The sequence below is a fragment of the Myotis brandtii genome, unplaced genomic scaffold (genome assembly GCF_000412655.1).
Source record: "Myotis brandtii unplaced genomic scaffold, ASM41265v1 scaffold103, whole genome shotgun sequence".
NCBI lineage: Eukaryota > Metazoa > Chordata > Mammalia > Chiroptera > Vespertilionidae > Myotis > Myotis brandtii.
The window spans coordinates 2,346,181-2,364,488 of record NW_005353460.1 but is presented as its reverse complement, the minus strand read 5'-3'; the positions used below and the strand labels follow the sequence as shown (position 1 = coordinate 2,364,488).

The following is an 18,308-nucleotide window of genomic DNA, read 5'->3' as shown; positions in this document are numbered from 1 at the left end:
TGGACATCCCCCGAGGGCTGCCGGGCTGCCAGAGGGATGTCTGATTGCCAGCTTAGGCCCAATCCCCTGGGGAGCAGGCCTAAGCCAGCAGGTGGTCATCCCCCGAGGGGTCCCAGACTGCGAGAGGGCACAGGCTGGGCTAAGGGACCCCGCCCCCCCGAGTGCACAAATTTTCGTGCACTGGGTCTCTAGTGTATTTAATATTTCAGTATCTCCCATTCAGTAACTCCAAAAACCTCAAAACACATTTCTCTCTCTCCCCTTCCCTTCCTCCCCTCTTCCACCCTCATTCTCATTCTCTCTCTCTCTCTCACACACACACACACACTTTCACTGATATTGTCATATGTTTTCAGAGTAGAAGGCAGACTTATTCAAAATAAGGTTCTCTCAGTAAAAATTCAAAAATCTTTTCATAATTCCAAAGTACCTTAGCCTATGTACTCTAAAGATAAAGTAGACGCTAATAAGAAACATACTTGTCTCAAAGTCTTCCCACAATTATATTTTTCCTTTAAACGTAAAAATAATTACAAAACAACTAAAACCAGAACCCTGAAAGATTGAGTCATTTGGGCTCTAGGATAATCAGAGCTCAAAATGAGACAATTATTCAATTCTGTTCTGGGACTGTGAAAGGATATGATAACATAATTCCAACTGATCGAAAATACAACTTACACTATCCAAATAGTTTGCTAAACGAATCATCTCTTCTCTCACTGCAGTCTGATTTCTCCCCATCATGTCATACTGAAAAGCAAGAGAGGAAAATCATTAGCACCAAAGTAATTTCAGAAAAAAATTTCTATAATTGTTTACAATGGAGATAAAAATCCAAGTATTTCCTCTGAACCAAAAACTAAAGTAGCTAAACATTCACCAGCATTTCAATTTAATAAATCTAAAAGATACATTTCAGTGATAAATAGGAATAAGAGGAAACAGGTATCAGTGTAAAATGAATAATGATGAAAAACATTGAAGTCTTCATTTTCGCTAAATTAGTAAAACTTTAAAATGAATTTTCTTCTCAATATTTTAGTCATTTTAATGAAAAAATATTTTCAAGCACTTCACAAAAGTAGAATATGAAAACAATCAAAATAAATAGATAAAAGAATGAAAACATTCTAAAGAATTTCCTGACTCCTTAAGCTAAAGACATTACCAATAAACCATCTCTAAACTCTGGGCTAAATTAATGAGAGGCTAACCAATGTTCACTAGTTGAAACATTATTTGTAAATAAAATACAATAGAGTAAATATCAGTGGTTGAGCATTGACCCATGAACCAGGAGATCACGGTTTGATTCCCAGTCTGGGCATATACCTGGGTTGCAGGCTCGGTCCCCATTGAGGGGCATGCAGGAGACAGCCAATCAATGATTCTCTCTCATCATTGATGTTTCTATCTCTCCCTCTCCCTTCCCCTCTCTGAAATCAAAAAAACATATTTTAAAAAAATAAATCTAAATAACTATTTTATCATTATTTTCATACAACCAACTTAATAAATAATGGGGAAAAAATTTAAGAATGTATGTTTTTGCTATATGATAAAGGCATTAATATCAGAATATATCATATCTTATCAGTTAGATACTTTATCATGATTCTCCTAAAATAAGGAAAATAAATTTGAATACATTTGACAAAGTTTGATTAAAATTGAATCATTTTTATTTTGAACCATTATCTACCAGTATATAACAAATCTATTTAGGGAAAGTAATAAAGAAAAACATCTCAAATCTTTACTTTGGTCACTTATCCAGAAAAACGTTTTACCCATTAGTTGGGGCAACATTCATGCTTGTTCATAGTCCCTATTCTTTTCCCTTCTACCACTTGAGGGTAATGAACTTATAATGAGCAAATCTGAATATGTGTCTGTCTCTTAATAAATATAGTTTCTCTCCCAAACTACACACAATAATGGATTTTTAAAGCCATGCAATTCTTCAAACTATCTCTGCAGTTTACAAGAAAGAAATTGCCAATCATATAAAGTTTCTACAAACAACTTTTCCATACAAATAACAAAGCTAGCAGCAAAAGTCAGACAAAATATTTCAAATAACCTGTTAAATTATATGGCAGCTATATCTAAATCTGAAAATCCTATAAATGCTGGAATAGATCCAGTAGTTTTCTTAGTTAAGCACAATTCTTTCTTTGTATGAATATGGAAAATCCCTGGTATTATCCTGAACAGTAAAGTTAATAATAAAAGCTTAGATGAACCACGCTCCTCTATTCCTTTCTAACACATGCCAGGACCTGGAAGTTTCTATCTCTTAAAGTGAGGTATAGGATAGCTGAAATTCTAGATAAATTTATTAGGCAACAAAGCAATAACGGATTAACTGCTTATAGTCCTTTGCAGTGGTCGCCAACCAGTGGTCCATAGTGGTCCATGAGGTCTGAAAGGTTGGCGACCGCTACAAGTCATCTGAGAAGGTCTCAAGACTCTGATAGGCAGTACAGTTTCATTAAGAAATTCAGCATGAGCAAATCACCCAAGAGAACAGGGAAAAAAAATCACTAGTAGAAAATGAAGTCAGAGGTAGTCCTATTTGCTATATTTAGCTTCTGGTAGTATTATGAATATTTAGTATCTTAAAGGGGGAAGCCATTTTTTATTACATTTCAGAAAAATCAATACAAATATATTATATTGTATATTTCTTTCATGTGATGCTCACTTCTCATCTGCTTTTCCTGAAAAAGAAGAAAAACTGTCACCAATCCTACCCTTTCCTTGTCTACAACAATGAACAGCTCCACATAGCGGGTTTGTGGCAGCACAGCTCTTCTTCTCTGTCAAAAACACAAAACATCGTAAAGGTAAAAAAAGTAAGTTATAAAGCTTGATGATTTCATAGGTATTGATCCTGCCCTAATCTCTAGTCAATTATTTCATGTCTGCTCAAAACATCATATATTTATTTTACATAACACATCCTAAAAAAAAAAAAGAGCAAATAACATGTGTTGTTGCTTTTTTAATGACATCTGCTACCTTTACTGGATCTAAAAAAAGTCTATTTAAAAATAATGTAAGTTATCCAAGTTTACAAAGAAGAATTATTGATTTTCTAACACAAAAACTACACACACACACTTTAATGAGAAATCCCATTATTATGTTGAGAATAAAAGAATATCCACTAATAACCGAGCACAGAAGTGAGTAGCCTTTTAAAAGTTGCCACTTTTTAAAAAAATGCATGTAAACGATAGAATAAGCTGAAATTTTATTTTCCAATGGTTAAAGTTAAAAAGAACAGTACAGTAGTCAAGAGTAGATGGTTGAAGAGGTGATAAAAATAATGCCATAAATTAGTATGAATTAATGAAAATATACTAGAAGAAGCACATGCCTCTTCCAACACAGCACATCATTACATAGATAAAGGTTGACCTACTCCTAAAAACATTTCAATCTAAGAGACCCTTGTCAAGAGGAAGCCAGGGTATCATAATGAAGACTCAAAACAGGGAGACAAGTGCCCCTGAAGTCATCTAATATAATTAAGGTTCTAAAGCCCAACCTCTCTGTTTCTCCAACCTAGAGCTCAAGAATCACCATTCTAGTTTGTATCAAAGGTATCCAAACAAAAAAATCCCTCTGCTCTCTGAAAGACAGTGTAATAGATTACTATGCAGCACTGATAAAAAGAAATATAATTACCGTTTAAGATTTAAGTCCAAGTTCCTAAAGCATACAAGAGCTCTACTGTATTCAATTTGGAGGCAGAAACTGCATATTGCTCATATTGTTATCCCCTAGTAATTGTCATAATGTCTGGCACATAGTTGGCAAAATCCAGCAACAGTATTTTTTAATGCATAAATATGATGTTTTAAAACTTTAGTCTGGCTGAAACCGGTTTGGCTCAGTGGATGGAGCGTCAGCCTGCGGACTGAAGGGTCCCGGGTTCCATTCCGGTCAAGGGCATGTACCTGAGTTAACAGTATTTTTTAATGCATAAATATGATGTTTTAAAACTTTAGTCTGTGTCCATCGATAGCCAAATGGATAAAGATATGGCATATACATACAATGGAATATTACTCGGCCATAAAAATAATGAAATCTTGCCATTTGCTGCAACATGGATGGACCTAGAAGGCATTATGCTAAATAAAATAAGTCAAAGATAAACACTATATGATTTCACTTAGATGTGGAATCTAAAACACAAAATATATGAACAAACAATATGGAAACAAACTCATAGACACAAAGAACAAATGATGATTGCCAGATTGGGGGGCGGGGAGGGGTAGGGGAACCGGCTGAGATTGGGTGAAAAAGGTCAAAGGGATTAAGAAATACAAAGTGCCCAGCCAGCGTGGCTCAGTGGTTGAGTATTGACCTATGAACCAGGAGGTCACAGTCTGGTTCCCCATCAGGGCATATTGCCAGGGTTTCGGGTTCAATCCTCAGTAGAGGTGTGCAGGAGGCACCCGATCAATGATTTTCTCTCATCATTGATGTTTCCATCTCTCTTTTCCTCTCCCTTCCTCTCTAAAATCAATAAAAATATATTTTTAAAAAATTAGTACAAGTTGCCAGTTATAAAGAATACAGCATAGGGAATATATGAATAATATTATAGTAACTATGTATGGTGCTAGATGGGGATTAGGTTTATCAGGGTGATCACTTTGTAAGGTATAAAAATGTCTAATCACTATGTTGTACACCTGAAACTAATATAATATGTCAACTATAATTGAAAATTTTTAAAAACTTAAAAAATTTTGTCAAAGCAATTATGCTTCATTTTTTTATACAATAAAAATAACTTCTTGTAGTAAGCTGCAAAACAAAACAAAAAACAAAAACTTTAGTCTGAGCCATGAAGAAATATATTATTTCCTTACTCGAAGCAGCTGAGTGATGCTGGGAGGCTCTTCCTCTTCGTCCTGGGTTGTTTCTGCTTCTGTATCCTTGTTGGAAACCCCACATTTCAGAGGCTCTTTGCGGATATCATCCATTCGATAAAAGATGTGCTCAAAATGAGAGCTGTTTTGCAGGGGTTCAATCCCATAACTCACATTCTCTATATGCAGCAATCCTCTAAGTGTTGTGTTACACACACAATTTTTAAGAATGAAGAAAAAAATACACAGGAAAAAAATTAGAAAACCTGAATTCAAGTCCTAGTTCTTAACATGTGTCAGAAAGAGTAGCATGGTATACAGAGAACTATAAGTCTTTAGAGTCAGGCTGACCTACATTTAAAGCTAAAGGCTGTGACTTACTAGCATCACTTCCCAAAAGTTACTTAACCTCTCAGCATGATTACTGTATAATGGAAGGCAATAAAGGACAGTTGCTAAATGTGTGGGCTCTGGAGCCAGAGAACCGGAGTTTGAATCCCAAATGTTTCCTACTAGCTGTGGGACTCTCCCAAGTTATTTAACCTCCTCCTTTCTTTACATTCTACATAGGGTTGTCCTGAAAACTAAATTATTTAATAAGTGTAAAATACTGAGAACATTGCCTGGCACACAGTAACTTCTATAAGGGTTATTACTTAAATGGCAATAATCATAGCCATCTTATATTGTTGGTTTGAAAAGTAAAAGCACTATTTATTAGTTCAATCATGCAACCAACCAACCAGTGATATCATACTGCCAGGCCCTCAGTAAATGTAATTTTAATGTTATTATCATTTCACTTGACATGTGATACAATTTCTCCAAACCTCGATTTGCTCACCTAAACATGGAGATAAGGACCCCCTTTTCACAGTCAGTATCAGACTTAAGCAAAAAAATGTAAGTGAAAATTTTATAAACATAAAGTGCTACAGAAATTTAAGTATATTTTATTTTACGTGGCAAAAATTATTTAGCAGTCTCAAAAATGAGATATTTTTCTTTAAATATAAAAATCCATCAATTGTAATATTTTCCTAAATAAACATGCCAAGAATGATATCTGAAACATAGCTCTAAAGACCTTTGACAACATTAAAGTAAAGCCTAATTTTGTTAAGTCCCCCAAAATTTGAAAACAGAGATAGGTGTACAGGGGTAAGAAATAGAGAGGAGAAAGAATTAATAAATAAAATTCCTTACCTGAGTCCAAAACAGTCACTAAGAGCAATGGATGAATCATAAACTCCTTCCACATAGCCCCGATAATGACAATGGTCCTAAATGATAAACACTGTATTATCTTCAAATACTGTTACTTTGTGGGAAATCATTATAGAAATTATAGAGCTAAAAAAATTATTTAAGGTCAGTAAACTAAAAATTTTATTTATATTATTGACATCTCATAATATCACATGGCATTCTTTAGACTATTTCAGATTATCTACTATCACCCTACATGTATACATATGTTTAGGCAGAATTCTAAAGAAACTAAATATAAATAGCTCTATCCCAATAACCTTCAAGCCTAGAAGCAGAAAAAGATGGTATGTCATTTTTAACATCTTATCATTTTAAATCACAGTCAATCCAAGAAGCTATAGCAGCCAATTGACATCTAATACAGAAGAGGACCTTGTGACAGGCTAATGATGTCAATGGAGGAAATAAAAGCTCAGTATGTAGCAAAAAGAAGAGATTTTGATCAAATTATTTTCTTTTCTTCCTGTAGATATATTGATATTTTATTAGTTATACATTCAGCCATCTATAAAAACTAACGACCCTTTATCCTTAATTTTGAGCAAGAAATTGACCAGTGAAAAATATAAGCATAATATTACTTATTAATATTAGATTTCTAGTACACAGCATAAAACAGTCACAAAGCATTAAAAAAAAAAAAAGCCAAAGGTGTGGATAAGGGAGACTTAGCCCTAGCAGACATTAAGACATATCACAAGGCCTTAATAATTAAAACAGCATGCTACTGTTGGTGCATTAATTGAGAGACCAACCAGTAGAACAGAATATAAAGTCTCAAAATAGTCCAAAGTATATACACAACTTTTATGATAAAAGTGGCACCTCAAATCACTGTGGCAAAGATGTACTTTTAATAAATGGTGCTCAATCCACTGGTTAGACCTTTAAAAGGGATAAAATTAGATCCATGCCTCACACCATACATAAGAGTAAACTCCAAACAGATCAAGAACCCAAACATAAAAAATGAAACCATACAAGAACTAAACGAAAACATAGATGAATTCCTCTTTAACCTGGGTGTAGAGAAAAAGTTTCTAACTATCACTCGAAACCTATATGCAATAAAAGACTGATAATTTTTATGATGCAAACTTTTTTTTAATATTCTACATGGAAAGAAACATCAAAAAACCAAGTCAAAAGATAATTCACAGACTATGAGAAAATATATCAGAGATAAAGAGTTAATATCCTTAACTTATTTTAAAGTACTCTTAAACAATGAAGGGGAAAGATTAAAAACCCAATAAAAGGGGGCGGCTGGGGAGAGATCAATAGGGGAAGAAGGAGACTTATATAATACTTTAAACAATAAAGAATTTAAATTTAAAAATAAAAATTAAAAACTGGCCAAAGACATGAACAGATCATTAGTAAAGGAGGATATAAAAATGCCCTTACATATATGAAAATATTTTCAATCTCACTAATGATAAAGAACTCATGAGTCTGTGCTGATATAAGGGAAACTCTTCCTTACAGTAGAAAGCAATGATGAATATAGAAGCACTGTGAAATTAGAAAAATCACAATTTTAACAACTATTATAATAATAACTGATTCAGGCAAATACTAAACACTAAAACTAGTGGGAAAAATTTTGAGAAGTAACAGGATATCTGTATAGTCTCAAAGTATCAACCCTAATATTAATTAAAGAGGTACAAACAGTAACTTTACAGAGGAGAAACATGGCAGACAACTCCTTAACCAAATGATAAATGTTAACATTGTCAATAATTGGGCTAATAGCAGCATATGCTTACTGATTAGATACACTGAGAACCACTCAGTATCTATTCAGTGGTATTCCTGCCAGAAGTACATAATCTGAATCTGATCATGAGTTAATATCAAACAAACTCAAATGACAGGACATTCTACAAAAAGTCAGACTATAAATGTTGGACAAGGAGAGATAAGTATTTTCAGATTAAAGGAAACTAAAGAAACATGACTACTGAATGCAGCACATGAACTTGTATTGTCTTTCATTATTGTATAGCTATTGATATGAACAAGACTGACTCCATCTTTGTGACCTTGATTTCTTGTTCAAGTTTTTCATGCTGTGAACTCTGACTAACCTCCCTAGTTTCAGCCAGTATACCAAAGCCTTATAGTTAATAATTATTTGTGTTCTTTAAAAATTTACTATATAACCATAGAAATTCTTGGGCCAGAATGGCATGGCAACAAAGATAAATATCAAACTAGGTGCTAGCATCAATTGTAAGCAAGCATCCATCATAAGCCCATCAGGAAGTATGGTTTCTGGCACATACTGCATTCGTTGTCTCTTTGTCTCATCAATCATTAGTTCTTTAGCTATACCATTTAAAACATTTACTGCAACAACTGTCTGGTAAGGGAGACTAGCTGCACAGACTGTGGGGTTATCTCCCCTTCTATTCTATCCCTGTAAGTAACCTACCCTAGAATAATTTCTGTTATCTTATGGAGTTGCCTGCCTCATTTTTCGGTCTCAAGATACCTTCTTGTTTTGGTGGCCATATACCTTTATTTCATCATCATACAGCTATCAAGGACATTATTGGGATAGTAGGCCCCCCCCCCAAAAGAAAATAAAATAAAATTAGATTGCTTCAATGTTAACTTCCTAATTTTGAGAATTGCACTATGGTGACCAAAAAAATTCCTTGCTTTTAGGAAATTTACATTGAGGAAATTTAAGGATAAAGGTATACCATGTCTGCAACCAATCTTAAAAGGTTCAGGAAAGCCTGGCTGGTGTGGCTCAGTGTTTGAGTGATGGTTTGATTTCCTGTCAGGGCACATGCCCGGGTTGTAGGCTGGATCCCCAATAGGGGGATGCAGGAGGCAGCCAATTAATGATTCTCATCATTGATGTTTCTATCTCTCCCTCTTCCTTCCTCTCTCTGAAATCAATAAAAACATTTTTAAAAGGTTTAGAATAAAATAAAGAAGAAAGAAATGATCAAACAAATGTAGTAAAAAGTTAGCATTTCAAGAATCCTGGTGAAGGTACGCATGAATGTTTTATATTACTCAGGCAAATTTTCCTGTAAGTCTGAAACTGAGAAACAATTTTAAACAGTTACAAACTAAACAGCATTGTACAGCTTGTTCTTGTGTGGGGCAATTTACAACCACTAATGTTTTTCTTCCTAGTGTTCTGTAGTTATAGCTGTGATATTGCCTTCTTCTCACTAGAGGAAGAAAATAGTTTTTTATTACAGCTGAGGTAACACTTATGAGATAGTAGTACAGTAACTGATAGCACTTGGAAATTAAATGTTTCTACTTTCAACTACAATAATAAAAGCTCTCTTATTTGATATCCAGCACTTGGTCATTAAATCTACCAACCTAATGGTATTTTTTTAATAACTTGCTTTTATTAAGTCTTTCCAAAACACCCAATTTACTTTTTAACAAAAACAATAAACCATATTTTGTATGTGTAGAAAACATCTCATTAAATAGCATAGTGACAGTAAAGGTATAATTAGCATAAACAGATCTGGAAACACACAAACTCTACTACTAAAAAACTCAAAAACTCAACTAAAAAACTCAACTACTGGGAACAGAAGTACACTGAACTATTAGAGAATAGCCTACTAGCCACAAGAATTTAGTAAGCCTTGGGCAGCCAATATATCTTTAGAGGACACAAAGAGCATCAATTAGTTGGGGGGATAAATTAAAAGGCTTTCCTAATGCATTTTCAAGGGACTCTAAAGTTCTAAGATATAGTCATTTGGAGTTTTATTTCACACAGCAATCCATATAAAGTGGTTATAAAACTTTGTTTCTTTGTAAAAAATTGCCTTGTGGAAGACATGATGATGAAAGCCACATAAATAGCTTTACAAATTACTTTAATATTAAATAACAGAATCATAAGGGAAAGCATTTAAATTTTCTCAGTGTAAATTAATTGCATTTTATGGACAAAAGTATATGTCATTATGATATTTGCCAATCTAGCCATATGCAAAAAAAAAAGTACTAAAGTATTAATTGGTGTCTGAAATCTACAGTCACACTTTCATCTATCTAAATAATCTATATATATAAAAGCTTAAGTGACTGTTACAAACAGTTGCTATGATGCGCACTGACCATCAGGGGGCAGATGCTCAATGCAGGAGCTTCCCCCTGGTGGTCAGTGCACTCCCACAGCGGAAGCACTGCTCAGCCAGAAGCTGGGCTCACGGCTGGCGAGAGTAGCTGTGTTGGCGGAGCCTCTCCCACCTCTGTGGCAGCGTTGTGGAGTGGCGGCAACAGGTGCAAAGGGGCTGGATTGGGCGGGAGCGGCATAGCACCTGGCCAGGGCTTGGCCTCCTCCCTGGCCGCCTGCCGCTTCGCGTTCACTACTACATCCCTTGGGGGATGTCGGACTGACAGTTTCGCCTGCGGGGATCGAGTGAAACTGGCAGTCCGACATCCTCTGAGGGGTCCTGGATTGCAAGAGGGCGCAGGCCCGGCTGAGGGACCTCACCAGTGCATGGGTTCATGCACTGGGTCTCTAGTATTCAATAACCAGAAATAAATGAAAAACTCCATCTGTTTTAGTTTGTATTTTTCAAACACCCAGAAAAGCACTTTAAGATAACGATGTTACATAAATTTCTAACTGAAATCTATTTTGAGCAGTTTTAAGCATATATACTTTCAATAGCAACAAAGAATAATGATATTGAGTTAAAAATTGTCAAAAATGACTTGTTCTAAGAATCTCACAAATATTAACTCAGTTAAGCCTCCTAATAACTCTATGAAGTTGTAATTACTATTCCCATTTTAAGGTGAGGATACTGTGGCACAAAAATGTCAAAGTAACTTGATCAGCAAATAAATGATAGAGCCAAGATTTGAATCCAAAGAAATTTCTCCAAGAAAAAAAAAAAGCCTTTTGAGATCACTATTTTTGTCAAATGGCATAAATGATGTGGTCTTTGGCCTCATGCCTTAGCAACCTTTGGGGGATGATTGGATACATTAATGGATGGATGAATGATTTCTAATCTGGTTTATGCTATCATGTAAACTTAAGCTCCTCTACTAATTTGCTACTAAACAATGATAAATGAAACACTAAGATAAAAGAATCAGAAAGGATAGGGCTGTCAGCATTTCCTTAATTTTTTAAAAGCACTAATTAATTCAAAATAATTTAATTTAATTAACTAAAGACTAATTACTCTAAAGGGTGCTGCAAAAATGCATAACTAACAAAAACAATTCAAGCTAGCAAAATGTTACAAAGCTCAGGAGGGAAAATAATGCATGTTTAATGGGAACAAAGACTTCTTGTGAAAACTATTGCAAAAGAAAAAAATATACAATACTTACCTGCCAAAAAGCATTATAAAACACTCTCCCCAAATAAAACTAAAATGTTTATGCTCTACTTAAGTAACACATAAAGCCAAATCGACATCTGCCAATTTTTTCAAGTATCCCTGGCCGGTTCTGTCCTTAGAAATACTCTGTTCTCTGATGCAAAAGGATCACACCTCTTTAGGAAAGAATTGTTTCAGTGAATAACTAGAACATATAACAACAGCAAACCAGTGTTTGTTCTTAATAGTAATGGCAAATCAAATGGTTTAATAAAAGAGTAAGATGTGCTTGGAGATGGTAAATTTCAGCAAAAAAAAAAAAAACCTACTTTCAAACTGTATCAAACTTTCCCCTTTCATAATCAGTAAGAATTATCATCAATAGAATGTTATTCTTCTGATCTTTAAAAAACAAACAAAAAACACTTGACTATGAGTACCTGGAGAGCAGTAAGGTCCAATTTACTCTATATAAATGCATCCACTACCCCACCACTTCCAGGACAACAAGTATTATCATGTCAATGGTGACCCTTGAAGTTATGAGACGTAACAGTCCTGAGTACCTAAACAGAAGTCCTTTTAAAATTATTATTGTTTGAAATTCTGCTATAGGATCAAGAATAAAATATATTACCTGTATATCAGGATGGTCAGAGATCAGAGCCCCTTCCTTGTTATAGGTATAAACTACAAAATCTTTGGGCAAAAGGTCTCTGGAAGAGGAATAAAACACACCATTTAAAATCATTTTATGTATTTGCAACTAAGAACACAACTCATCCGACATTATTTCTAGAAGAGATGATCAGGAATAAAAACTTCCACCTGATTATTATTTTATTTAAAGAAGGAGCTACCATAAAGCTAAGAGCTTACAAATGGACTTGCATCTGAAACCATGTGCATCACTTCCTCATGGAGAATATTAAGCTGCATGTTTGTTCTAATGGTCATAAAATGCTGGTTACAAAGTAATAATGATAACACAAATGTCCTTAATTTTTTCTGATACACCTCACAGGAAAAGTGTAAATTAGGTTATATAGTACATCATATTTCTAGAAGGAAAATACGTGCTTCTACTCTTTCCTAAAAGTCCTATATAAAACACTCATTGCCTTCACCTCCTAAGTAAAGAAGCAAAATGTGTCCGTTGTTGGAGGAAACAAGTATTTCTGATTCCTGAAGCTTCCCTGCATGGTAAGGGAGCTCAGTAGTGTAAACCACATGTGGAAAGAGAGGGTTCTCTTTGTCAAAGGAAAATATTCAGAGATGCTTGTTAAAGGTGATAAGGCAGACTTGTATTTGGGGTCACCGTGATGGGTATAGGGAGCACTGACGGGACATTTCAGTGGGCAAGCAGGAATTTGTGACTAAGGAGCTGGGTGGGGTCAGTAAAAAGAAAATGACTCAGAGAAAACATCAAAGGGTAAGGAAGGCTCTGGCTAACCTAGCCTAACAGATTCTTACTGAAGACTGAGCAGGTTGATCAGGTATCATGTGATCATGTGGTGGAGGATGAGGTACCTGTTCAGACTTTCAGAGTGATCAGATAACAAGGGGGGATGGGGGTCTTGCTAAACTGATTTAGCAGGGTTCTTGCTAAAACTGGATTTCACAAGAAAGTGCGTCAATGGGGCTCTGGCTAACCTAGCCTAACAGATTCTTACTGAAGACTGAGCAGGTTGATCAGGTATCATGTGATCATGTGGTGGAGGATGAGGTACCTGTTCAGACTTTCAGAGTGATCAGATAACAAGGGGGGATGGGGGTCTTGCTAAACTGATTTAGCAGGGTTCTTGCTAAAACTGGATTTCACAAGAAAGTGCGCCAATAGGCCTAGGACAGTGGTCGGCAAACCGCGGCTCGTGAGCCACATGCGGCTCTTTGGCCCCTTGGGTGTGGCTCTTCCACAAAATACCACATGCAGGTGTGCACATACAGTGGGATTGAAACTTCGTGGCCCATGCGCAGAAGTCGGTTTTCGGAAAGGAGATAGACGAAACAAGTATACAAGACGAGTGTGGATGGGAGAGTTGGAAGGGGTAGACCTCAGCGAACGTACCTCAATCAGATTGAGGACGTGTTTTGGCAAACCGCGGCTCGTGAGCCACATGCGGCTCTTTGGCCCCTTGAGTGTGGCTCTTCCACAAAATACCAGGTGTGGGCGTGCACGTACAGTGGGATTGAAATTTCATGGCCCATGCGCAGAAGTCGGTTTTTGGAAAGGAGATAGAAACAAGTATACAAGACGAGTGTGGATGGGAGAGTTGGAAGGGGTAGACCTCAGCGAACGTACCTCAATCAGATTGAGGACGTTTTTTAGCAAAGGCCAGCTTAGGAGTACCCTAATTAAGTTAATAACAATGTACCTACCTAATAGTTTAAGTTTAAAAATTTTGGCTCTCAAAAGAAATTTCAATCGTTGTACTGTTGATATTTGGCTCTGTTGACTAATGAGCTTGCTGACCACTGGCCTAGGAGAAAGTTCAGGAGCATGACTAAAGTTTGGTCAAGAAAACACTGTCATTTGCAGCAGAATTGGAGCAGCTCTGTTATCAAGCCCTCCTTATCTCCAGGAATGCAAAGAGCTAGCTAGTGGTTTATAATGCACCACTCTAAGCTCCCCTGGAGGCATCCAGGGCCTGCTTATCTATGTTGCTTAGAGATGGTTTAACCGTAAGCCTGACTTGAGCTATGTGACCAGAGTAGTAGAAAAGATCCTCGCTGTAAACTTGTGCCTGGGCTCCCCGGAAAATTTGATGCTTCACACATATGTCAGTGTTTTGTGCAACTAAGGAAGGAACCTGGGGGTTCTGCCTGGAAATTTTTGAACCCCTTGATGATTACTTGCACTTCATTTTTCCTGATGTATTTCTCCTTTACATTTATGAAGTGTGTAAGCTTGGGAGTGGCCTGTGGAGTCCTGAGTCTTTTCAATTATCCAACCCTGTTCAGTCATTGCACGGTCCCCTCTCCTCTCACTCTCCCCAACACACACACAGCCTTTGCTCCCTCTTGGGGTGAATTTGAAAACAATAAACTGAGATACTTGGCTTTGCTCTGCCCTTCTTCCTCATGGAAGCCACTGCCTGCCCAGTGACAGCAAAAATTTCACGATGCTTGTGCAGGAGCAGGCCTGCCAGCAAGCCACACTGATCATGAGTGGCTAAATCTGCCTAATACTTGATTCAGGATTAGTAGGTCCACCAGGTTATCATTCTAAGCTAAATCCTCCAAACCAGCCCTTACCAATAATGTAAGTGAGCTTTTAACCTCCTGTGAACTTACTCTTCTATTTTATTTTTAAACTTGTTCAGCACAAACAGAGAAAATGTGTGCTATCCTCTTTCCCACATCGGTCCCTGTGATTACGTACACTCCTCTGCAGGGAGGGTTTCATAGCTTTAACCCAAGTCTCATGGGATTTTTGACCTCAAAAGGGTTAAGACCACTATTCTACAGGCAATGGGAGGGAGAAATAAGCATTTATTCGAATACAGTCACTTTTTTATTGAACTTCATAATGTCCCCATTACTGGGGAGAGTGTATCTGAGTCCTTTACCCTAACTTATTTTCATTAATGATCCGCAGCTTTTATTACCACCTTTCAAAGACATTCAAAGGCCTGACAACTCTTACAAATACCTGGAAAATTACCATTTTCCCACCAATTCAAGAAGCATAGCAATACAGCACATACATATAGATCAATAGATTTCAGGTCAAGTGACTTGGATTTGCACCCCAGCTTGAATACTTACAAACTTCTAGGACCTGAGTATTCTTATGCATAAAATAAGACAATAAGCACTGCTCTACAAAGAAGTTGTTATGACAACATGATAAATGAGATAAAGGCTATGAAAATGCTTTATAAGCTAAAAACTTTAGAAACATAAGGAACAATAATTTCATTAAAATTTTTTAATTAAGTTATACCTCCTTATAGAAAGGAAGAGTGGGAGAAAATATTTAGATCTATAAGATTTCTGTACATATTGACATCATTATATAGGGCTCAAGTAGGATCTCTCAGCAGAGAGATCTCTCAGCCCTATATTTCGTGAGAATTAAATAAATAATACACTTAAAAGTAACTGGACATAGTAAATGTTCAATAAATGTTAACATCTATCAAGTACAGTAGAAAGCTTCAGAAAGCTTCTCTGTCTGAAAATATCTGTCACTACCTAAAATTCTGTCAGGGAGACTCTGACTCTAACTAGAAAAGAAACCTATACACTATTAAAAAAAAAAATTACTGAAAAGCCAAAGCAAATGAATTTCTTACTTGTTCCTTTCCAAGTGAATAATATGCTCTTTTCCTTCAGCTTGAATGACATAAGATACCTAAAGGCACAAAGATGAAAAAAGAACAATAAAACACCATCTTATAAATTACTTTTCAACAACAGGTATTTATAAGACACTGGAAACTTCATCCTCAATGAAAATAACTGACTGAAATTGTTTTACAGAAAAACCTTATGTCTGCTCAAATAATAAAAAATAATCTGACCATCCCTGCCTTCCTTTAATAACTTACTGTGAAAATTACCTGCATGTTTATCTAAACTCTTCTTAAATTCATTTAGAATTGAGCTATAACTTCAGGAATTATTTTTATTAAATACATCCATGTATTATCTACAGTATAAAGTAGTTCTTCCTTTTGTTTAAATGACATAAATTTCTTAGATTTAAGAGACTATCCCTAGTTCTAGTTATCTGAAAGTTGAAAAGAAATACTGAACTCTTACAATTATATATCTTCACACGATTTACCACATTTCCTCTATTTTAAAACACATTTTCCCCGCATATGAACATCTCTGAAGTCAGGATGCATCATACAAAGGCACAGAAGTCTGACTGGTAGCACTCGGTTTCTTTCTTAATTAGTGGTACATTAAATGACAGAGGGCCTTACCATGGATGGCATCTCAGAGACAATGAACAGAGGTAAGGTAACCTGTGCTTACACATCCTCAAGCTCATGGGATCCTCTTCACACCTCAAACAACCCTGAAACAACTTCCCCTGGCAACTCACCAGTTCATTAGCCAGAAGTGTTTAGTGTGATTGCCAGAACCAGGAGATTCAACTTTGCCTCAACTCTTCAACAAAAGAGAAAACCAGGGAAGGACTCAACAAATATAATATTATCAGAAGTGTCCTCTTATGTTCCCTACTGTCTGGACTCTAAGTTAACATCTTGCCAAGAAATGGCATGATTCCCTCTCCTAGGGGACATCAAAGTCTGACTTCCAGGCCCAGACTAAATTCCAGATCCTAGCATTCTACTTCCACATCCTGAGCGAAAACCTGAGAAGTCTCTGTGATCTACCTGGATCTCCGCTGAGAATCAAAAATATCAAGCTCCTTCCATCACCACAGTTTGGGGGTATGCCTTTCTATCCTTTCTGCTCTTGGCCAGTCATCTGACATAAAAACGTCCCTCTCATCTCCACTGAGAAGAATTCTAAGAATCAGAATTGTTTCTTTCCCCAAATAGCTGGTCATTCCCTCCCATCGGGTCTTCACTCATAGGTCATCTTCTCCAGAAGGCTTCCCCAAGCTGTACTATAAAAAATTTAAACCCTCCCACCCCACCCCTTATCCCTATTTCTACACTCCTTATTTCTCTTTCTGCTTTGAATTTTCTCCAGTGTACTTATTACCATTTTCAGTAATCTGTATTAACTTCTATTATTTGTTTATTGTCCCCCCCTAAAATGGAAGCTCCCTAAGGGATTTGATTTTTGTCTGTTTTGTTCTCTGCCATATCCCCAATGCCTAAACAATGCTTCCATGTCTCCAAATATTTGGGGAGGCACATAAATGACATTTATTATTATCACAAGCTACCTGTGCAGTACTAATATGGAGATTAAACTTACTTTTGAGTAAACATTCCTGATATGAAATATATGCATGTAACACACTACTATTCTCCAGTGCCCATGAAAACATAGTATGAAGTATTTTACGTCTCACAAACTAAGAGAGAGGTTACTTATTGTTATTTCAACAAGATCACTGTAACCATCATCAGTAGTTAAGGGTTAGAAATCTATGTAATCAGCTTCCTACTCTGGTCCAAAAATTTATTTAACTATTTCATTCTGTTATGTTTCAAGTTGACCATTTTGTCTTTAAAAGAAATTACCGAGGATCAATATGTCATTTTTACTAGAATAACATCCAATAAACATCAGTGCCATATGTATGGTTCTGCACTAATCTTTGGCCAATATTTACTCACTGAACCAATCCTGCTGAAAATAACACCTTTGTCTTAAAAAAACAACATAAATACATACATATTTCTCAAGAGATAACCTACCTGTTTTGAGTAGGGCCTACGGGCTTCTCTTCGTTCTCTAGTTAATCTCCAAGGAGTTATAATTTCATAAGAAGAGAGATGTGAGGTCTGTTGAAAGCCTACAGAATAGGGAGTAACAAATATTATATAACAAGTGAACCTGAAAAACTACATGGTACTAAAATATAATAGAATTCAAATGCTGAATGTTCAAATCAGAAAACTCATTTGACATTTCCATATTAAAATATATACATACTAAAGGCCTTATGCACGAATTCATGCACAGGTGGGGACCCTCGGCCTGGCCAGCAATCTAGGCCTATCGAGGGGCCAGCCAGCTAGGGGGAGGGGCCATGGGAGGTTGGCCGGGCAGGGGGGAGGAGGAAGGGGCCACAGAAGGTTGGCTGGTGGGGGGAGAAGAGCTACGGGAGATTGGCTGGCTGGCCCTCCAATCAGGGTACATG

General features: G+C 36.3%; 1 protein-coding gene across 2 annotated transcripts in view; it reads right to left on the bottom strand.

Annotated features, from left to right (window-relative positions):
* Positions 1-18,308, bottom strand: part of ADAM9 (ADAM metallopeptidase domain 9) — a 92,133-nt gene that overhangs the window by 62,518 nt on the left and 11,307 nt on the right. For both annotated transcript variants that reach the window (XM_005856442.2, XM_014536428.1), the window contains exons 2-8: positions 17,863-17,960; positions 15,808-15,866; positions 12,147-12,225; positions 6,105-6,181; positions 4,899-5,094; positions 2,760-2,825; positions 682-753 (exon numbers count right to left, since the gene is read on the bottom strand). In XM_005856442.2, coding sequence (XP_005856504.1) covers positions 682-753; positions 2,760-2,825; positions 4,899-5,094; positions 6,105-6,181; positions 12,147-12,225; positions 15,808-15,866; positions 17,863-17,960 — 647 coding nt within the window. The remainder of the gene's footprint in view (positions 1-681; positions 754-2,759; positions 2,826-4,898; positions 5,095-6,104; positions 6,182-12,146; positions 12,226-15,807; positions 15,867-17,862; positions 17,961-18,308) is intronic.